The sequence below is a fragment of the Dasypus novemcinctus genome, chromosome 5 (assembly GCF_030445035.2).
Source record: "Dasypus novemcinctus isolate mDasNov1 chromosome 5, mDasNov1.1.hap2, whole genome shotgun sequence".
In the NCBI taxonomy this organism is placed as follows: Eukaryota; Metazoa; Chordata; class Mammalia; order Cingulata; family Dasypodidae; genus Dasypus; species Dasypus novemcinctus.
In genome coordinates this window covers 71,796,067-71,819,168 of record NC_080677.1, presented here as the reverse complement: position 1 = coordinate 71,819,168, position 23,102 = coordinate 71,796,067, and the positions used below count along the sequence as shown (strand labels likewise).

General features: G+C 35.8%; 1 protein-coding gene across 6 annotated transcripts in view; it reads right to left on the bottom strand.

Moving 5' to 3' along the window:
* Positions 1-23,102, bottom strand: part of CACNA2D1 (calcium voltage-gated channel auxiliary subunit alpha2delta 1) — a 545,135-nt gene that overhangs the window by 262,935 nt on the left and 259,098 nt on the right. For all 6 annotated transcript variants that reach the window (XM_071215190.1, XM_058297102.2, XM_058297103.2 and 3 more), the window contains exon 4: positions 6,667-6,726. In XM_071215190.1, coding sequence (XP_071071291.1) covers positions 6,667-6,726 — 60 coding nt within the window. The remainder of the gene's footprint in view (positions 1-6,666; positions 6,727-23,102) is intronic.

Genomic DNA, 23,102 nt, shown 5'->3' with positions numbered 1-23,102 from the left:
ACACACATCTTAGCAGGATCTCAGAGACAGCCAAAGTAGATACAACCTCAGGTAGTGGTGCTCCTGAGGGCTACGGAGACACCGAGGTCCTATGATCATGACAGATGGCTCTGGAGTTCGGTGCCTTGCCAGTGGGCCCTACGTTGGAACTTGTGCTCCTGAGTGTGATGGAGTTGGACTGATATGACCTCTCCACACATGCCTCTTTTGTCACTTTTACTGAGCCTGTGGTTGGAGCTGGGGTTGGTGTATGGTCAGGAGACTTGAATCTCTGGACTGTCCATGTGCCACCTGAGCCCTGAGCCTCAGCAGAGTTGCAACACCTACACTCTGATTCGTTGGACTTACCCAGGTCAGCTAATAGGGAGGTGAGGATCGTCAACCACCACACCAGGGAACTGAGAGAGTCTACAACTGCAAGCAGGAGAATCCCATCCATCATCCATATGGGATCTAAGCCCCCTCTCAATTTACAGGTGGAGTGGACATCACCATCCCAGGGTCCTCAAGATGGCGGAATAAAATATGGACTAGAGTGGACTAACTGGTATTCTACTATAGAATTATTGTGACTCTAGCAATGGAAGAAATCACTATCACTGATATGGAGACAATGGCCATGGGAGTTGCTGAGGGCAGGGAGAGGGAAGAAGAGGTATGATATGGGGGCATTTTCAGAACCTGGAGTTGTCCTGAATGATATTGCAGGTACAGATGCAGGCCATTACATATCCTGCCATAACTCACTGTACTGGAGAGAGTGCAAACTACAATGTAAACTATAATCCATGCTGTGTAGCAGTGCTCCAAAATGTTTTCATCAAATGTAATGAATGTGCCACAGTGATGAAAGAGGTTATTGATGTGGGAGGAGTGGGGGTGGTGGTGGGAAGTGGGGATATATGAGAACCTCTTATATTTTTAATGTAACATTTTGTGTGATCAATGTATCTTTTAAAAAAAGATAAAAAAAGATTAAAAAAACTGATTTGTTAAAAAATTTATTAGAAGTGAAACCAATGGTTTTGGCTAGTATTAATAAACTTTCTGCTTCTTCCTTTCATTATAAGAAACAAAGTGAGGAGTTACTACACAGGATAACAATTTAAAGTTCATGAATATTATTTTCTACTCTGTTGTATTATAATGACATTAATTTAGGCATTTATATGTATATATTAACAAAAAGAGCAAGGCACCATAAATTTGCCTGACTGACTTCTATTAATTGGTCCAACATTTCGTGTAGATCAATTTTGTATTGTGGTTTCTTTTAATCTATCATAATGATGAAGACAGACTGTCATGACTCTTAAAGTGGTAGAAAAAAAATTGTTCCCTTGCATTTTGGAAATACTGAGAAAACATTTTAAAATACACAAGGTCCTAATTCTGAAAGGGCAGTTCAACCAAATGTGGATACTAAGAAACACCAAATTCGGTCAGAGCCTAAAATCATCGTGGTGACCTATTAAATTCATTTATTTATTAAGTTAGAATGCTACCCACTGCCTTTTGCCTCTAGAAATCAGCTCTTTCATATCCAGGAGCTATATATCAAGTTATAACTTAGAATAGTATCTGTCTTTATGTTTTTAACTAAAATAAATATAATATTTTTTCATAATTCACATATTGAAAATTGTTTATCCTGCAATCAATAGGACTAATGCAATTTCATGAAATGAATAAGAACAGATGAAATGAATAAATGTGCATAAAGCCAATATTTTACTCACAGAGACATTAGATTTTAAAATATTACAAATTTTAAAGCTACATATCAAAATAGAATTTGAGCAAGCAGTTTTTAAAATTATGACATTAAAGCTTAATATTGGAGAACTGAAATAGGCTGATTTACACTCAATAATATTCACCCTCACTAGAAAAATTTTCAACTTCTAATTTACTTTCTCTGTGAAGCTGCAGCTAAAAAGGGCTCTTCAAATGTTTTATTTACCAGCCAATTTCTAGATGTCTGTACTCACCCTGCACAGTAACAAGCTGGTGCTAATAAGCCACACATAAAGATCCTACTTATTAAAATACAAATTAGGCATCTTTTATGTTTATACATGTGTAAGTACAATTAATTTTGCAGGCTTAGTTGAAAACAAAATTGCTTTAGTTAACCAACCATTGCAACGCAGTCATATAAGATTTCAAATGCAATCGGAAAGGTCTGTTCAGTAGAAGTAATAGCAATTATTTTGGGCAAAACAATTAGTTTCCAAGCTCTTTTTTCCTTCTACCACCTGCCCTATATAAAATAATTTGTCCATCATAACTGACATAAAATGTCATCTCTAACACTAGCAAGTTACACGAAGATCTGAAAGGCAGCTGCTAGATAAAGCCTATTTACGAATATTAATTTGAACTTGTAAATTCATGACCACATAAATTTTAACCAATTTAGAGTGTATGCCCTTTGTTCTCTCAATTGTACATTCACTTGGGAATTGAATCATGCCAAGGGAGTGTGTGAATTACATGGACCCTTTCTTGTTATCAGCATTTTAGTGGTTTGCCTTTTGTTCTTGTTGTTTATGAGATTTCTCTACATTGCACAGCGGGAAATGTTAATCAACATTTTGCTTAAGTAGTATTAATGAAACTTGCCTTCTTATACTTGATGGAGGAACTAGAATATTATATTTTTTTGAAATGTTAATGTACCTTTTAGGAAATTATTTCTGCCTTCTAAATCAACTTAGTGTTAAATTATTAAAGGATGGCATTAAAGAACTATAGCACGGATGCAAATAAATACCTTAAGAGATAAAAGGATTATAAAGTGGAAAAGGAGAATCATTTGAAAATGGTAGCACTCAAATTTAAATTAAACACCTTTATATGTTTGGTTAAAATACCGATAAAATTTACAACTGTTTTGTGTGGTCTCAAAAATAAATGGAGATGTAATTTAATGATTTCTAGTTTCCAACATGAATCAGATTGGTAATCTGCCCTTGAAGGATTTGTCTGACCTTGCTATATTTATGAACTGGAACAGCATTTGTTGCTTTTTTTAAAAAAGAGAGAGAGAAAGAAAGAGAGAAAGAGAGGGGTGTATGAGCTTTATTTTTGCACTTTTTGCTTATATGAGTCTGAGAATTAGGAAATCTTAAACCAGGTTCTATTCTCCAAGGATATTCTGACCACTATCTTAATGTTCTATCGCCTGATGGTATTTTAAAGGGAAGGGCTATTGTAAAGACTTTATGCATTGCTGACATGGTAAGATATAAAAATTGTTAATTCTCAGTGGGAAAACTGTGACAGTTATGTGTATTGTGAATGTCTTTCACACTTCTTCAAGAAGGGTACCCAGGAAATGAGTTGACAGGGCTCTAAAATGACTTAATTTACATTCTCTAAGGAGTCTCTTGATGTTATTCAATCAGCTCAAAGGTTCTAAATAAATTGTGAGTTATTCTAGAAGCAAATTAAAAATTGCATTTCTTGAAAAATTCTCCCACATGGTGACCACTATTTGCTAAGAACTACTAACAATTATTGGTTAAATCATTAATTTTAAGATTTAGTAATGGCTTTGTGTCATTGTGGGACCAATTTGTTTCCTGCATGGCTTGTGTTTCTGCTCAGATACAGGCACTGAGAAAATAGATAGTAAGGGTTATATTTCAAGGTACTGTTATTTTTTCAACATTTTTCATTTCATAAATAAGAATGTAGCTTAAAATTTTTGGTATATAATAATTTGATTGACTTTTTTTAGTTAGCCCTACATAAAATGATATGGTGCCTTCAAACGATGATGGCTTAGATTCAATGAACTATGGTAATAGCTAACATGTATTGAATATTTGTTTTATATCTACAATGGTCATCCATTACATCTATAAAGAGAAATAAAGACAATTTCAAAAATATTAATTTAGTGTTACTAGGTCTGATATCAATTTTCTCTGTGTGATGGTTAAGCTCATGTGTCAACTTGGCTAGGTTATGGTGTCCAGTTGTTTCATCAAGTAAGCACTGTGAGGATATTTCAGGGATTGAAATCATTAGTCAGTTGGTTGCATCTATGGCTGATTACATCTGCAATCCACTGAGGAGATTGCCTTTAGCAATCAGAGAAGTAACAGCCAATCATTTGAAGGCCTTAAGAAGATAATTGATGATTTCAACAGCCAGCAGGAAGAATTTCTATTTATACTTCAACTGGCCAACTTCTCATGGGGAATTCATCAAAACCTTCATTCATCACAGTCATCATAGTTCTCAACTTGTAGCCTGCCCTACAGAATTTGATCTTTCCAATCCCCGTGGTCACATGAGCCAATTCCTATATAAACCTCATAATATTTACCTATATGTGTGTGTGTATATATTTATATATATATTTAAATCTTGCTTGTTCTGTTTATCTGTTTATCTGGCTAAAATAATCTAGTAAAAGAAACCCTATACTCAGAAATAAATAATATAATAGTTAAAGAAATCAAAACCAATGATGTAAAGGGCATTATCACATCTATGGGACAAGTTATTTTTTCCGAGAGTATTATATTCTTGGAAAAGTGAATGAGACAGACAATCCATAAATGACTTGTTGAAATGTTGCCAGGCTACTTTAATGCAAAGAAAGACATCTCTTCGCAGAGCAGTAAAAACTATATATTACAAAAACTTACTTCGCACGAACAAAATTAATCTCAGAATTACTGAAGGTTCAAACTAAAATGACATTGTAAAATATCAGTTCCTGGGGAAATAACAGACACACTGCAAGGCCAAGCAGCCCTACTTAGCTGCTTGCCAGAATGGGAACTCTCTACAAAGTGTGCTTGATACAAGTTTTTTGCTCAGTGGCAGGGCCCACTCCCCTTGGAGTGTATAAAAACCCAATCCTAGGGTAGTACAGAGTCCCCCAATCTATAAGAAGCTGTCATGCACTGACCCAGACCTGAGGAGTTGGCCTCCCTGCAGGATCAGCCATGATGAGACCTCTTTCCCTGACTTTTTGAATCCTTTGTCCTGGATAAGTAATAAAATGGTCATTTGTTGAGAATCTCAGTTGTGCCTGAGCCTGTGTTCCTATGACATACCATACAACAATTTGCTCCACATCACAACAAGGCAGTAATATGTAGTCTAATTTGCCATCGATTATTGCTTTACACTGCTTTTACTATGCCACCTCTAAACAGAAAGAAAAAAATGAGTAATTTCCATTTAAGATAGTTAACCAAAGGATATCTATTTGGATTGATTGATTTGCCTGTTTTGTTTGTTTTGTCTATTTGAGAAACAGAATTCCAAGTTTACTTTCCTTTCATCTGGAGGCAAATAACTGTACTTTGTAAACCCCTTTATTGGAAAAACTTACTATATCTTCTCACATTCAGGTTTTAACTTTATCATATTATGAATGAAAAACAAAATTTATTAATCTACCTATGATAAACAATTGTGGACAAAGTCATTACCTACATGACACAAAAATTTAGGTAATTTGTTCAGTTTAAGTGAGAGAATTAGAAAAATTGATAGCAATCAGGTAGAGTCTCTACTTAATAGACTAGGTTGTGTTTGTTTAAGAAATACAAAAAAGAAAAAGAGCAAAAATAAATAATATCAGAACTGTCAGAAACTGAAGACCATCAAGCCATTATTATATATTAAGAATGGATGAAATACAATGTAGTGGATTTTCCTTTGATATATAATCATGTAAACTCAAAGGAACAGTGCTAATTCCTGTTTTTCTGCTTAGTGTTCTATTGAAGAACTTTCTTACTTGCAAACTTGAAACTTTTGTTTTGCAAAACATTCAAAGGCAATTGAATATTACAGTCAAGCTGTCAGATATATATCTAATTATATTTTAACTGCCCTAAAATGAGCTGTTTGTAATTTTTCTGTGATCAGAAACTAAAGAGGTTTTCACTGTGAACTAAAGTATTCAAATATGTAACAGAAGCATTTTCACTGACTACTAAGGATAGATTTCTTCACTGTGCCCTTAACTATAAGAATATGTAAGTGTGTGTATATATAGAAAAAGATACATACGCAAACCCAGCACAGGAAAATTTCTCCTATTTGTGTAATTAATCACAAAAAGAATGACTCTTGGAGTACAAAACAAGGTTATAAAAAAGATACATACAAAGCTATTATAAACTAACATGCTCTAAAACTAGGCTAGAGAAGAAGAAAGATTACTTCTAGCTAAATGGGAGCAAATTAATATTTTAAGGGCTTAATATCTTCATTCTCACTTTAATTACACTGTCCATCTTTAAGGTGATTATAATCCATATACAATTTCTTAAAAACTCAAGTAGTTAAATGTACCTAGGTTTTCAACAGGTAAATTAAAATACATACAAAAGTACATAGCTATTGTAATTAAATACTATTTTAATGTAATTAATTTGCAACTACATATAAATATGGAAGCATATTTCAATGGACATCATTTTTTTAATATAGAACATAAGCAGGAACATTTTGAGCAACTTAAGTGGTTCTGATAACCCAAAAGCAATTTTCTAAAAAAGCAGCTAAGTAGAGTTATTTAGGGGACCATAACACCAAAAAATTGTCATTAAAAATATTTTAATGTAAACATAATTATGCAAATATAAAAGGCCAATCTACTTAAATCAAGTGGTTAAACAATGTCCTTACTGCAAAATCCTCCCTCCACTGGTGGGCTGCTTGAACTTTCTCCGCTTCCGCAGCCAGGCGCTGAAAAAGAAAACAATAAATCTTAGAATTCAAATGGCCGCATGTATATGTAATTGTTAAATAAAGGGCTTAGTTTGTCTAATCAATTATGGGGACATAAAAAACAAAAGAGATTATTTATGATTCATAAATTCTGAATCATTTAGTAATCTAACTTACTAAATGTGCTGTATCTGTATTCAGTAATATAAAAGCATACAATTTGTGGTGGTTGATGATGTATGGTAGTTGATGAGTATGACATGTTATTAAATTTAATACATTCATCTGGCTGAAAACCAATTAGGTAGGAACTCTTGATGAGGCTACTTCAGTAAAGGTGTGACCCACTTCATTCAGGGTGGGACTTAGTCCTATTATTGGAGAAGTTTATAAACAGAAGGAGTGAAAGCCACAGAAGCAAGAAATTGAAAGCAAGCTGAAACACAGAAGAGAAAGGATAGAGCAGCAGACATGCTGCCTTGCCAAATGGCAGAGGAGCCAAGTTATCAGTGGCAATCAGTCTTTGGAAAGAAAGCATCATCTTGGTGATGTCTTGATTTGGGAAATTTTTTCATGTCTAAACTGTAAGCTAATAAATTCTGATTGTTTGTGCCATACCATTTCATGGTATATGCTTTAAGTAGCCTAGGAAACTAAAACAGATTTTGGTACCTGGAGAGTGGGGTACTGCTATTCCAAATATCAAAAGTGGGAATTGGGTAATGGGTAGAGACTGGAAGAATTGTGAGGTAATTGATGGGAAAGGCCTCGTACTTCCAATGAGGCCTAGAAAAAATGAACAGGTGTCACTAAAAACTGAAAGGTGATTCTCGTTAAAAGTTGCAGAGAACTTGGCATAATAGAGCTCTGATGTCAGAGAGAAGGCAGAATTTGAGAGCAATGAGTTTGGATATTTAGCTGAAGAAATTTCCAAGTCACATGTAGAAAGTGCAGCCTGGGTTATCCTTGCAGCTTATAGTAAAATGTGAGAGTAAAGGGATAAAGCCGAGAACTGAAATCCTGGCCACAAAGAAACCAGAAATTGATGGTTTAGAAAATTCTGAGTTTCTGGAAAACAAGCCCCAGAGAACAGTGCTCCATGTGAGGGTTTAACTGAACATAAAACCAGTCAGTCATTTCAGTGCAAGTCAGGATTAGAGATGCAGTTATTCAGGAAGGATCTGTGGAAAGTCCTACTGTGTGATGGCCTGGACCCATGCTAGTGTACTACATGCAAAATTCAACATGTTTTTTTGTGTGTGAGATTTGTATGAAAGGAACCACTGCTAGCCTGGACTAAAAGGAATGCAAAAGGGACAGACTGGAAAACAAAAATACTAAAAAGGCAGGACCATGGAATCTAAGGTCTGGACTGAAAGCATCTTCTAAGAGAAAAAGTGCAATCCCACCCACATGTGTTGAAAAGTTGAGTCTGTTCCAGCACTTGCAGAGGGTGGGCTTTACACCCCACTGTTCAGGAAGAGTACTACTGAGGTCAATGTTCTCAGATTTTGGAGCCTAGTCCCTAGGAATTGCAGAGACTGGCTGCCATCCCAGTTTTCTCAGATGGTAGAGCCTATTCCCCAGAGATTAGGCTGAGTCTGGCTGCCACCCCAATGCTTGACGAGGGTGGAACCTGTGCCCCAGTTTTCCAGGAAAGCTGGTCCACCATCCTGATGCTTGAAGAGGGTGGTGCCTTCACGCCATTGTTTGGGGAGAGCATGACCACTGCACAAGCACTTGGAGGGATTGGGTTTGCCGCTCTATCAGGCATAGAGGACAAAGCATTATTCTATAGATAATTCACAGACCTTGAAATCTAATGACCATGCTATGCAGGGTATTGGAATTGTTTGGGACTGGTGACTACTATTTTCCTTCCTATTTCTCCCTACAGCACTGGGAATGTTTATTTTATGCCTATCTGCCCATTGTATATTGGAAGCAGATAACTTGTTCTCTAGGTTCCATAGGTCCATAAACTGAGGTAAATTGTGCCACAGGACACACAACAACTATAACTGATTTTGATGAGACTTTGTACTTAATATTGTTACTGAAATATGGCAAGGCTATTGGGATATGGTGATGGAACAAATGTGTTTGCACAAGGAAAGAATATCTTTTGGAGGTCCAGGGGGTGGAGTATGGTGGTTTGAAGGCATATGTACCCCAGAAAGACATGTTCTTAAACTTAATCCATTTCTTTGGGTGTGGAGCAATTGTAAATAAAGATCTTTTGACAAGGTTACTTCCGGTAAGGTGTAACCACCTTATTCAGGATGGGACTAGTCCTATTACTGGAGCCCTTTAAAAATGGAATGAATAGAGAGAGAGAGTGAAAGAGAAAGCCACCGAAGCAAGACACTGAAAGCAACGAAACCCAGAAAAGAAAGGAGAGAACAACAGATGCTACCATGTGCTTTCCCATGTGGCAAAGGAGCCAAAGATAGCCAGCAGCTGATCTTTGGGAAGAAAACACTGCCCTGACTTGGACATTTGGACATCTAAATCAGCTCTTCCAATGAGCTTACTTCAGTTCAGGTGTGGCCCAACTGAATGAGGATTGATCTTAATCTTATTACTGAAGTTCTTTATAAGCAGAATAAATTCAGCCATAGGGAGAGAGAAAGACACAGGAAAAGGCTGGAAGCTAATAGTACCCAGAGAAGCCAGGAGAGGCTGCCATGTGCACTGCCATGTAATAGAGGAGCAAAGGACCAAGGATCATCTTACTGAGGCTTCAGTTTTGGACCTCTCCTCGCCTTTTATCATGAGTCAATAAATTCCCATTGTTTAAGCCATATCATTGCATGGTATTTGGTTTATCAACCAGGAAACTACATCTTCCTTGCTGAAGTACATTCTTAGTAGTTCCTTCAGAGATAGTCTGTGAGTAGTAAACTATCTCAGGATTTTGAACATATAAAAATGGATTTATTTCACTGTCACTCTTGTATTATAAAATAGTTTGGTGGAGAACTCTAGGCAGAACTTATAAATGTAAAAATATTGTACCAGGAATCAGTAATCAAAAGAAAAACTGGTAAATAGGCAGAGCGAAACAAAAACTGTATATATTTGAGAAATACTACACCATAATACTTCTCAAAACTCAAAATTCAGTATAAAAACACAGCCAAAAAAAAGTGAAATGGCAAATGAATTAAAGCAGTTCCTTTATCAGAAAGTTTTACTATGATAGGATGAAGAAAAAGAAGACAGGGTGAGAAAATAAATGTGATGTATATTGTTGACAAAATTCAGAATATAAGTCTTGCCTCGTTTTTAATGGGGCAGTAGTAAACTAGTAAATATTCACATTTATGACATGGCCTGTAAACTTAATCTCAAGACTTCATGCAATACACTAGATAAATGTAAATAAATTAAAGAACTTTGTAGATGAAAAAATACTGGAATTCTAAAATGTCAACACATCTTGGAGATGGATATTAGACTTTTCATTGGCCAACTCATGTGGAGAATGCTGCTCACACAAAGCACACTGTTGGACATTCTCTCCCAGTGACATGCACAGTTTTCAGGACACCAGGTATTAACCATACCAGGCTCTTTCTTAGCCCAAGCATGGTAAAGTAGGATTAAATAGGCTTAACTAATCTAACCCGTTATCACACAGCTTATGATAAGAACATAACTCATGTTTAATAATACAATGAGGATAATAATTACAATTTACGATTTCTAGAGAAAAACCAAAGAGGGATGGACAATGGCAACAAAGTAAAAGACAATACTCCAGGAGGGAGGAGAGTCCAGAACAGTTTCATTTCTAATATATATGTTTAAACACTGGTTTTATGAAGCAAATACCATGTTTGTCAAGATTCAGAAATAATTTTAGAAACCTAAAGATATGACATTACGTGTAAGAAACTTGTATTCTAAAATGGTGGTTTGAAACTCAAAGTTACTAAATTTTATATACCCAGCTTAGAAATCTAGAAATATATAAGTTCAGGAAATACACTGCAGTCATCTTCTTTGTTCATAAAGAAATTAAGGAAATATTTTTTCTCCCTACTAGGTTTCATGTTAAAGGAAAATATTACACTTCATATACTTAGTCTATCTTGGGACTAATACCAACAGACACTTTTTCTGTGTCAAGACATGAGAAGGTTCATTTCTTACAGAAAATCAACATGTCTTTTGGACACCTCAAGCTCCTAACTAACTTCTACACTGGTCAAGTGACACATGCACATGAACATGTGTGTGTGCGTGTGTTTTAAGCCAATAATCTGACATCAAATTCTACAGGAAAATTTTGTTAAAACTGGAAACAGTCTTACCTAACAAAATGTGAATATTCATTTAATAGAGCATCCCTGTGTCCATAGTTTTCTGTATAAGAATATCCTGTAACAATAACTTATTTCAGGGGAAAAATTATTTTCTCTCATTTAATTTTTTGCTCAATACAATACAATATGAAACATTAAAACCAGACTGGGCTCCAGACAGAAACAAGGAACCCAGTTTAGCATAAACACCTATGAAAGAAATTTGAAGTTTAGTTCTGTTCATATGAATATAAATAAGATAGCACATGTACGTATGAGATTCTTTAGGTATGGTAAGTGTATATGCAATGCCATTGATGGACAACAATAAAGCACTATCTACCTATTGATATGAGTATTTAAAATGGGAACTCATTGGCAGTTCAACTTTAACAAAATGGACTTGAACCTATGTCTTCTGATTCCAAAGCTCATGTTCATTCCACAAGACCATTCCTTTAGGACTCCCACAAAACCCACTAAAATTATTAACATCATGAGGCATTCAGAGAGTATATGAAGATAAGTAGTATCATAACCAAAGCACTAGTAGAAATATATTTCAGGTTAATTAGAAATTTCCCAGAAAATTTTTAGTAATTGCTAAGGACTAAAGACAAAAACTACCAAAAAGCCTTTTAATATGTCAGTTTGGAGATTTTCTTTACAAAGTTCTTGCCCTCAGATTCTTAAAGAGTACTGCTAAAAGCCTCTGATATGCAGTGGTCTATAGGGGGAAAAAAAACAGAGAGCAAGAAAGAGAAAGAGAGGGGCTTTATCAGATCAGAGAAAGATCAGCTCCCTTGATGGCCTATTCATTCTCAACCTTCACTTTTTGTCATATCTTTATCTCTTCCACTAGCATTGAATTTTGTTAGGTGATATGAAAGTATAAGAAAAACAGTACAATTATATAGAGTATAAAGAAATAATTCTACCATTCTTCTTAATATAGTTTATCTTGAAAATAGACTACTTTCTAAACCTGTAAATATTTTACTTCTTAAACTATAAATTCATTGTAGATGAAACATAAAAGAAGTTTTCTGAAATATTTAATTATAAGGAATTTTCTTTTGGTCAGGTTGAAAAGAAACCTTCAGGGATCATATGACAGTTCAGTTAGCTTCCAATAATGTTCATACTCACTTCAAATATCAAGAATTGACTTAGAGATGATAATTAAATAAACATCGCTGAATTTTTTAAAAATAAGGAGTAATAGATATCCAAAACAGACTTAGCCAAGTAAACATGCATGTGAAATGTGACTAATGCTCAAATAGCTAATATGCAATAAGGATTAGCAATTTATTGTATTATGCCTATGTTAACAAATTTATTACCACTCTAATGAGTTTTGCCTATCTTCATCAAAGTGTCTTAACATATCAAAAGAATCCGTATAGTCATTTGTATGATTTAACAATGCCTATTGAAAATAGCCAACTTAGGTGAATGAACACATTTCTATGGTGAGAAAAAAGTATACAGATATAACAACTAATTTGGATCTATAATGTAATGAGCATGGACTTTCAAATCAGACAGGTCTGATTGCCAATTCTGGCTCTGCTATTCACTAACCACGGGACTTTAGACAATGAAATTCTATTTTATGTTTGATATGCCAAATATTTAGTCCATTATAGACTCAATAAAGTTCTGTTTCCACCCCTTTTCACTCTTAGATGTCAAATATGAGATACAAGCATAACTTCTTAGAATAGTGTTATAAATATGAGCACTGATGACCATTTCCACATGTAAATATATGAGTAAAATAATAAAGACACCTTAGTGGCCCTAAATTTTCATTGTATTTTGCCCTGTGGTATATATACCACAAGGTATAGAACCACAAGGTGGGCCAAAAGCATATGCAAGTCAGGAAGTACACCCATTTAATAGAATTCTATAAAATGACTTCAGTTTTATTATTTATTTATTTTTACCATGAGTGGAATGAGAAAAGAGAATAGATCGTTACTTTCTGCTTTCTCGCCTTATTTCCTGAAATTAAATATAAATAACATATATTTATCTATTTCTTGAAAATAATATATATATAAAATATATATATATTTATATAAATAATATATATAATTATATATATATATAGAGAGAGAGAGGTGTTTGGACATGCGGGACATTTCTTACGCTGCTGAGAAGTCCTGAAATCTCAATAGACAGGGCAACACAACACAAACACCTCCTTGAATATTTAGTATAATATACCATCAAAAGGTAAAAAGGTTCTTCTCTTTCCAATGAGCTTAACAAAGCAATAAAAAAATATTTAAGTTAATTTAAATGCATTTGCAGAGCAGAATTCTCACAAGCCTTCTAGCAACTTGTTATATCCAGCAAACAATAATTTTACTATAAAAGTTCAATATGTAGAGAAATTGATCTATACTTTTTAATCACAAATGTTATACTTACATCTTTTTTAAAATTTTTTTATAAGGAAACATTATAGGTCCTTTGAAAAAACCCTATTGGTTAAAGAAGCCAGCCTGGAAACAGGGATTTTAGGTGAAAACGTTATAAAATTTGAAGAGCCTAACCAGGATATATTAACTTTGACAATCATGGTAACTAACTAATCCTTACTGCCTGGGAGGAAAAGTAGCTCTAAAAAAAGAAGTATAGTGTCTGTTCACTTTTATTTTATTTTTTAAGATTTATTTTATTTATTTATTCCCCTCTCCCCTTGTTGTTTGTGCTCACTATCTGCTCTCTGTGTCCATTCACTGTGTGCTCTGTGTCTGCTTGTCTTCTTGTCTTCTCTTTAGGACGTGCCGGGAACTGATCCTGGGACCTCCAATGTGGAAGAGAGGGGCTCAATTGCTTGAGCCACCTCAGCTCCCTGATTTGTTGTGTCTCTCATGGTCTCTCCTCTTTTTGTCTTTGGTGTGCCAGCTCGCTGCGCAGGCCAGCTCACCTTTACTAGGAGGCCCCAGAAACCAACCAGGGACTTCACGTATGGTAGATGGGAGCCCAATGACTTGAGCTACATTTGCTTCCCAGTTCGCTTTTATTCAATAAGTATTTACTAATCACTTAAAATGCACAAGGGTTTAGGTAACAAAATACATAGCACACAGTATGGCTCAGAGGGAGAATGAAAAATACTTCAAAATTAATGAAAAGCAACAATTCTAAAAGGAGTGAGTGTTGCTGCTAGCAAATGACAAGTTTTAGCCACATCCTTCTTTATTTGTTTAGTTTTTTGGGAAAAAAACTAAAAACACTGAAAAGCATGGGAAAAAATAGTGATGAACCCACCACTCAGAATTTACTTTACCTTTTTTTTCTCTATTTGTTTTGTAACTTTTCATATAAGAAATAAAATACTACAAATAACTTTGAAGTTTACCTTATTCACCAACCTTGACCAAGTTCTCTACCTAGAGTAATCACTTCAATGAGTTGACCTGTATCCTCTGGCATTGTTTTGCATACATTTAAATACATATATAGGGAGGTTATCTGATATATATTTTATTGATCCTTCTAAGAGGTTGCATGCAGATCAAATATCAAAGAGAAATTCCACCAGTTTCATGGTGGGAATGATGTCTAAGGATAATCTCACCATTCTAGCAAGCAATGGTTTAGATAGGGCAAGAGAATAATGAAGGCCAATGAGCTGTAAGGAAAGGTTGCTTGGCGCATTTGGGAAAAGTGCTTCCTTGCTCTTCTGAATGTGCTTCCAGAAACAACCACCTCCCTCTTCCTCTAGACATTTTCGTGTGTGGACCTGATGCCTGAAACTGCTGCAGCTATTTCGATGCCATTTGAGAATTAAAAATAATGCCTAGAGTAGAGCAGAGTCCTCAGGGAAACACCAAACTCTATTTATCTATTAAATATTTATCATCAGAACACAGGAAAAGCCTTATTTGTAAAAACAGTCCTGCCTATTCCTTCGCTCCATTAAGAGATTATTTTTTTCTTCTTAGACATTACTCATGCAATTTGAAAGATTCTAAGTCATCACTTAGGCAAGGCATCTTTAGCAAAGGCATGTTGATCCGCACTCACTATAGTGCTATTGAGTTAGTAAGCCCATTCCTACAAAGATGAGTAAATGCTGTTTTTATGTTTTACTTACACTCTCCTAAAATATGCTTTTACAGACTTTCTATTTTTGCTTAGTGACACAGAGCATGGGCAAATAATTATAATCACAGGGTTTTTTTTCCAAATTCACTTTTATTCACATTTATTCTGAAATCAAAAGATTTTTTAATAAAATCCAATTTGAATTTATCAAAATATGTTCCAATGATACTAGAAATTTTACCAAATCCTGATAATTATCATAAAATAGCTTAGCACTAGTCCATCCCCTTAAAGTTTATGGAAGATAAAAAAAGGAGTTTGTCTTCTTGACTGTTGTTTCTATAGAGAAACAGAATGTAATGTAAGAAAATAGACTAATTCTTTTCGATAGCCTAGTATTTTCTGTCAATATAATTCTAGCTTATGTGAAAAAACAAAAGTCATAATGCAAATACTATTTTTCTTTCTAGTATAAATGTTAAGGGAGTATAATATATGCCAAACATGTAATGAAAGTTACTGAAATCAAGCCAGTTACCATTATTCTTCTATTTGTGACCAAGCAAAATATAAATCTCTTGGAATGTGGCTTCTGGATCACGTTCTATAGATTTCAGCCTGAATCTGCCATATTCAGGAAATGTTTTTGAAATTAACCACAGAGCTTTAAGTCTAATCTTCAGAGATATAATTAGTTCTAAATAAATTGGCAGGTTCTTGGACTACAGAAGCCAGGGTAAAGGAGGTGCCATCCAGTAAGAAGAGCAAAAATCCTTTTAACAGTAGTGAAAGTAAATAAAACACAAATGATAATTACTGCGTTTTGGCTCTGTAGCTCAAAACAATGAAATAAAAGATTGTTCAGCTGGAAGTAATTTCCACATCAGCTCTACACTTTCCTACCTCCAAAGACACACTGGATGAGCTTGTTTAACATATCAGGGCCTCATCCAAATCCTCCCTACACCACCACCATCCAAAGATTCTGATTTGTACCTAGTGTTATTCTCGGAAATCTACATGTTTAACATGGTATGCATTTTCCTTGGACTAAATCCTCAAAACAGTCTTCCAGAGGGTAATATTTTAGACATTTTAGACAAACGAATTTACTTATTCTTTGACAAACACTGTTGTAACAAATTTGATGGAAGTCAACAAAAATAGCACACTTCCCTTCATTAGTGTCATATCCTTACACCATCATGACACCCATACCGAACTGCAGTTCTCAATTGTTTGCTTCTTTCCCTCTCTCCCTCCCCTCCCTTTCTCTCTCCCCTGCTGTCTCCCTCTCTCCCTCTTTCTCTTTCATTCACTTAATTTGTATTCATTGGGTGCAGGAAGCAGTTCTTTCATTTCTTTACCCCTACAATATTTTACACAATGTGTGGTACAGAGCAGGTACTCACTAATATGGAAATGTGGAAATAATCATTTCCAAACATTTTTAAGGTTAAATCTCACTTGTATGAAGGATCAAGGTTCACTAAAGTATCTTCACTCATTATCATGACATTTTGAGAAAGACACTATGACTTTTTGGCTTTGTGACAAGCATATTGCTAGATTAATTTATCACTACATAATCCTTAATTTTTTTCTAGATTAACTCACCATCTTCTAATCTTTGAAAATTGCTATTTTAATTTATCATCACTTGATCCTTAAAAGTTAGGAGAATTTGGCGGAGATGTAGCAGTGATCTATGTCAGTCCACATAATTTCACTCTGGGATTCTAGAATTAATCTATAATTAATTACCTTATTCTCTAATTGTTGAATGCTAATGCAGATTCAGAAACACAGAAGTGACCACAGTCTGGGAAAGGGAGATAACTGGGATGGTAGAAAGGGAAAGGAAACAAAAGCAAAAAGAACAATTCCTAAAACTAGTCTAGCTCAAGTCCTCCTTAGGGTTCCATATAGTTAAAGCTATAACATTATATCATGTACATTAGGGGAATAATATCTGCTCAAGGAATGAACATAACATCTTTTCAGCTAAGAAGTTAATTATTTTGGGGAAATGGATGTGACTGAAGTAGCTGGGCTCCCATTTACCATAAAAGATGTTCAGGGTTCGATGTCCAGGGCCTCCTGGTGAAGGCAAGCTGGCCCGCACAGCGAGCTGGCCCACGCAGGAGTGCCACCGCACACGGGAATGCTGCCCCACTGGGAGTGCCGCCCCATGCAGGAGTGCTGCCCTGCGGAGGACTGCCGGCCAACAAAAGATGACACAACAAGAGACACAGAGGAGAGACAATAAGAGACATAGCAGAACAGGGAGCTGAGGTGGCTGAAGAGAATGATCACCTCTGTCCCACTCCAGACAGTCCCAGGATTGGTTCCCAAAGGCACCTGGTGAGAATACAAGCAGACATTAAAGAATACACGGTGAATGGACAGAGAGAGCAGACAGCGGGAACGGGGGGGAGGGGGGATAAATAAAATAAATCCTTCAAAAAAAAGAATTGAATTGTTTTGAGTATGCCATGCTACTTTCAAAGGCCTTCAACCACTTTACCTACCAATGAAATGCCTATACACAAAGTCTAGATACCAAATTCTACATTTGTTGAGAGAGAATATGGGTCAAGCATATGTGGGAGTACCTGCCTCCCACACGGGAGTTCCTGAGTTCGGTTCCTGGTGCCTCCTAAAAAAGATAAGCCTAAACAAGCCACAACAAGCCAGGAGTGGAAATGGCTCGAACTAGTGGTTGGGCACTCACCTCTCACATGGAAGTTCAGTTCTCTGTGCCTCCTCAGGAAAATGAGCAGATGAGGGAGTCATGGGAGGGTGGGGGATTAAAAATTGAAAAAAAAACAAAACTCTACAATCTACATTCATGAAGACCCGACTTAGTATCTAACACATTACTTTTTACTACTGTGAAAAAAATGAAAGAACATAATAGAATGAAAACTATTCTACCACTTACCAGCTATGTGGCAATTAGTAAGTTAAATAACTCCTTTTTATTTTTATTTTTATTTTTTTTTAAGATTTTTACCCTGCCACTGCCCTGGCCCCCACCCTTGCCCTGCTGTTTTTGCTGTCTGTGTCCATTCACTGTGTGATCTTCTGTATCCATTTCTCTTTTTTGTCTTCTTATCTTTATCCTCTAGGATTCAGAGGGATTCCATCCTGGGGAACTTTGTTGTGAAAAAAGGATCCCTGTCAATGGAGCCACCTCAGTTCCTAGTCTCTGCTGCACTTCACTTTGACTCTCCCCTTTGTCTCTCTTGTTGCATTATTATCTTGCTGTGCGATTTACTTGCACGGGCACTGGCTCACTGCGCAGGCACTGTCTCACCACACGGGCACTCACGTGGGTACTTGGCTCACCATGTGGGCACTCATGCAGGGACTCAGCTTACCGTGTGGGCACTGGCACACCATGCAAGCACACTTTCTCTTCTTCTTTTCACCAGGAGACCCCAGGGATCCAACCTGGGTCCTCCCATATGGTGTACGCAGAGGCCTTATCACTTGAACCACATCTGCTTCCCCAATAACTCTTTTTTTTTCTTCTTTATTTTCTTTTAAATGTTACACTCAAAAAATATGAGGTCCCCATATACCCACATCCCACCCCCCCAACCCTCCCACATTTTTAACTCGATCTTCTCAACGAGAAAACAAGAAATCATAATAGAGCTTGTATCATGGTTGATTGTAAGGGTTAAGTAGGATAATTCTTATAGAGTCCTTAAAAAAAATGTAAGCTTTCACACATTAAAATCAGCTGCAGAGAAGGTCAGTAACTCTTATAAAGTTAATAAACTGAAATCTTGAAATTATTATCACCAACAAATATTAAATAAATTTCTTAAGGGAAAAATAAAGCGCCATCTTTTTTTCTCCAGAATAAAGAAGGCTATTAATCATGTCATAACTTTGCTGAGGTTAGAAACTTCAGATTATTTTGACTGTACGCTCTGAATCAGTCCCCATTTCCACTCAATCACCCAGGTGGGAGATAATACTTCATGAGTCCCTCATCTTCTGCAGTCATTTGAACACAAGCACTGAAAGCCTTTGTTCTATACTATCTTTTCTAGAATATCTGCATAGCATTTTGAAAGATAAAGATAGTATCTCCCCCCAGGACAGAAGACAGATTTGTTTGTTGTCCAGAGCTCAAATCCATTGTGATGCTTGAAAGATCCTGTCATATTATATCTGATTCAGCCACTTCCATCTTTTTCATTTTAGAATAATGACTTGCAATCTTAGCTCTCTTCCTCCCACCACCCAGCTTTTGATTCTTCTTATATCAAAAGGGATTTGTTCCCTTTCCCTCAGGCTACTCTTTGGTTGTAAATTATCATTTCTGCTTGGTTATCTTAATTTGTTTTTAATTTTCAATAATTTACCTTTGAGTTTAATTATTCACCTAGGCTGCCAATTTGGTGAGGGGGCTTGTTTTTTAAAAAAGTGTGATTTTAGACAGTAAGCAAATTTTATTTCACCAGTGTTGCTATGGAAACAGTCTTCCTTTTTTTCCTTTTTTTTTTTGTTAATACATTGGGGTGAATGTTTCACATTCTGTATTAGGTAAAAGTATGTACTGTAGCCCCTTTCATTTTTGCAATCTTTTGTTCGAAATCACATTGATGTGTAAATCAGTCAATCAAATTTGTAAAATATGCAATTTGCGATAAACTTGTAAAACATGAAATTTAAGATAGACTTGGCAATTGCTCAGACCTGATATAGGTAGAGGATTATTATCATGTACAGAGACACTCTCAAAAAAAAAAAAAGGCTTGCTAAATATGCTTTGAAAAGTTTACTATGCCCTATTTTTATTGTCAGTCTAGGTAAAATAGCTAGAACATGTGAGGGCAAAAGGAATAGAATGAAAGATTTCTAGAAAGGCAATCTTACAGCAATCCTAAGAAAGAGGCATGGTAGGTTTAGACACAACTGTGAATTCTAATCTTTGCTCTTCTAATTATGGGCAATCTCTAAGTCAGTCTCAACTCCTATAAAAAGGAGTCAGTGATGTCAAATATCCTTACAAGCTAATGGTGAAGATTTAATGTGACAATAAATATAAACTGTCAAAGAGTTAATTAGTATTCAATAAATCCTAAATCTCTCATCTTTCTTTGCATAACCCTTGATGCATTTTTTTAAGGCCCTAAGTGATGAAGAATCTCAATAAATCTAAACCTCATAAATACCTGACTTTTAATAAATATCATTAATATAAAATATGATATAGTGAAAAATTAGTCAAACCAAATATTGGAAAAAAATAAGCCCATGTTTAACTGAATGTGTATAAAAACTATGTTCTATCATCAATCTCAAAGGTTGAAGTTAAGTACCATAATAATCAATAAAATAAGTACACTTAAGTATAGAAAACTTATTAAATTGGAATCCCTTCAAGTATTACAGAATCACAAACTTAGAGATGATCCAGCATATAGAGTAGGCATGGAAAAGATAGGGACTGATTTAAAGTCATCGGGTATTAAATTAGTAATGGAAACAAGGGCAATGCACAATAGTATTTATTACCTTAGCAACATCTATAGATAAGAATCATTTGTTAGCATTGTTAAGTACAATATCATAAAGGGTCAAAAGATGATATAACACATAAATGAGTAAATATAACCAGAAAATATTTCAGTTGTCAAGATTTCTGAGGAAACTAGCCATTAGCCAATTAAAATTGATTTAATTTATTAATCACCGACTTTCTATATGTAGAACTTGGTTTTAGAAGCTGTGAAGATGACTATGATACCTAAGATCTAAACTTAGCTGCATCATGATGTGATCTACTAGGAGAAAATATCACAAAGAGAAAGAAATATAAAATAGACCAAAATATACTAAGGTTAGCTTTGATTACATGGATTCATGAAGAAGATAGGAAACAAAATAGGAATTCAGTAGACAAAAAGGGAGGAAGTGAGATCTGGCAGGAGGTCCCCTTTCCTCAGTTACTGCTAAAGCCCTTGGTCCTTCAAGGACACTAAAGCCGCTTGGGGCAAGGCCCTAAATTTCGCCAGATGACTAGCACTGAACCTAGCAGCCATGTGCCCAGCACTCCCTCTCCCAACACTGGCCCTGGCCACCACCTCTGTCTCAGAGCTTTCCTGCCTCTACTTGGCTCTCACAGTCCATATCAATAAGATAAGCATTATGAAAGTAGGATCAATGCTCTCCTGAACGCAGCTGGTTAAAATGCTGAACCTTCCTAATCTGGCTTGTTTGCCAAGACGCTGGCCAACGCTAACAACGGAAGCCTCATCTGCCATGTAGGCGCTGGTGGCCCTGCCCCAGCAGCAGATGCTGCACCAGCGGGAAGCCCTGTCCCCTCTACCATCACTGCCGCAGTTGAGAAGAAAGTGGAAGCAAAGAAAGAAGATTCTGAAGAGTCTGGCAACAACATGGGCTTTGGTCCTTTTGACTAATCCCTTTGTAACATGTTCAGTAAAAAGTTGAACTTTAAAATAAAAATCTGGTAGGAGGGACAATGAAAACAAAGTAATACAGCAGTCATATTTAAGGCATATTTGATTTCTTTGGCTGACTGAATTCAAGGAAATTAATGAAGCATAAATTTGTCTAGGGAATATGATGTTAAAAGTATCATCCTATGAACTTGGTACAATGCTTATCTTATTCCAAGTAATGAATAAAGGAAATTACATTTTTAAAAATTAAACAATTTCTCAACACTATGAAAAAATTGTCTGAGCTACAGTGCTCAGGTCTTGTTTAATGGGTAAGCAGAGTAGTAAAGGGTGTTTCATATTTCAGTTGGCAAAGCAAACTCCATTCAATGGACTGGCTTAACAGGAACGTATTGACTCTCAGTTTCAGAAGGTAGAAGGCTTGATTATTTGATTCTGGCTGGCCAGCAGAAATCTTTGGGGTTCCTTGGCTTTTCTGTCACATGGCAATGCCTATGGCACCATCTCATTTCTCTTCCAGGTTCCACAGATTTCCAGCTTCTGGGCTGTTTCTCATGCCTTCTTACCATGCCCAATTTCCTTTGCTTATAAGGACTTCAGGCACATTGGCTCAAGGTTCACTGTCCTGTTTGGGCACACCTTAACTAATAGCATCTTCAAAGATCCTATTTACAATGGATCCACACCCACAGGATCAGGGGTTAAGTCCAGAGCGTACCTTTTGTGGGAGACAGGGTTCAATCCCCAACAGTGGGATTATTTAATGGGTTAGGGGACTCATGGGTGGGATTGCAAGAAGATTTAGCAGTCTGCATTTAGACCTAAATTTTCCCTACATGCCCAATATTGCTATAATATTTTCTCCATCTAAAATTCATTCATTTGGCCTGAAAAAGACTAACTGCTCTGAAAATATTTTTAAATTGAGATATCCCTGGAAATAATAACCATGAGGAGACTTCTTAGCAACAAATTACCATGAGTTAGCTCATTATATTGCTATTAAATGGGGGACAAAGAAGATACTAGAAAATGGGAAATTTCAAAATGGTTTAAGAGCAAAGGAAAACAAAGGGATTAGTTTAGAATAAGAGGCAACAACTGATTACAGAAAGAATGGGGTAAAGCTGCAGAGCAGTGGATCCTGGGGAGTAATAAAAGAATACAGAATAATTTGATTCTTAGAGAAAAGGATACAGGGTAGTGAAAAACTTGAACAAGAAAATGTAAGTGAAGGAAAAATTTTACTTTCATTGAGTTATTATATAGCTTCTACTAGGCTAGCTGCTGACACATAGATTAAGAAAAGAATATGTTAAGACTAGTTACAGGAACAGATATGATTTTGCTCTAGGAAAAGTTTAAACTATTTTCAAAAGCAAAGATGAATTAAAGGGCTATGCTACATATATGGAATAATAGGAGTCACCAACTTTACTACAGGACTATTTGAAAGATAAGTGATTTATAAAGTTTATAATTTTAAAGAACTAGCTAAGCCTGCTTTACCTTACAAAAATTTGCTGTTGCAATTTGAAATCAGACAGGGTAGGGTCCAATTATGAGA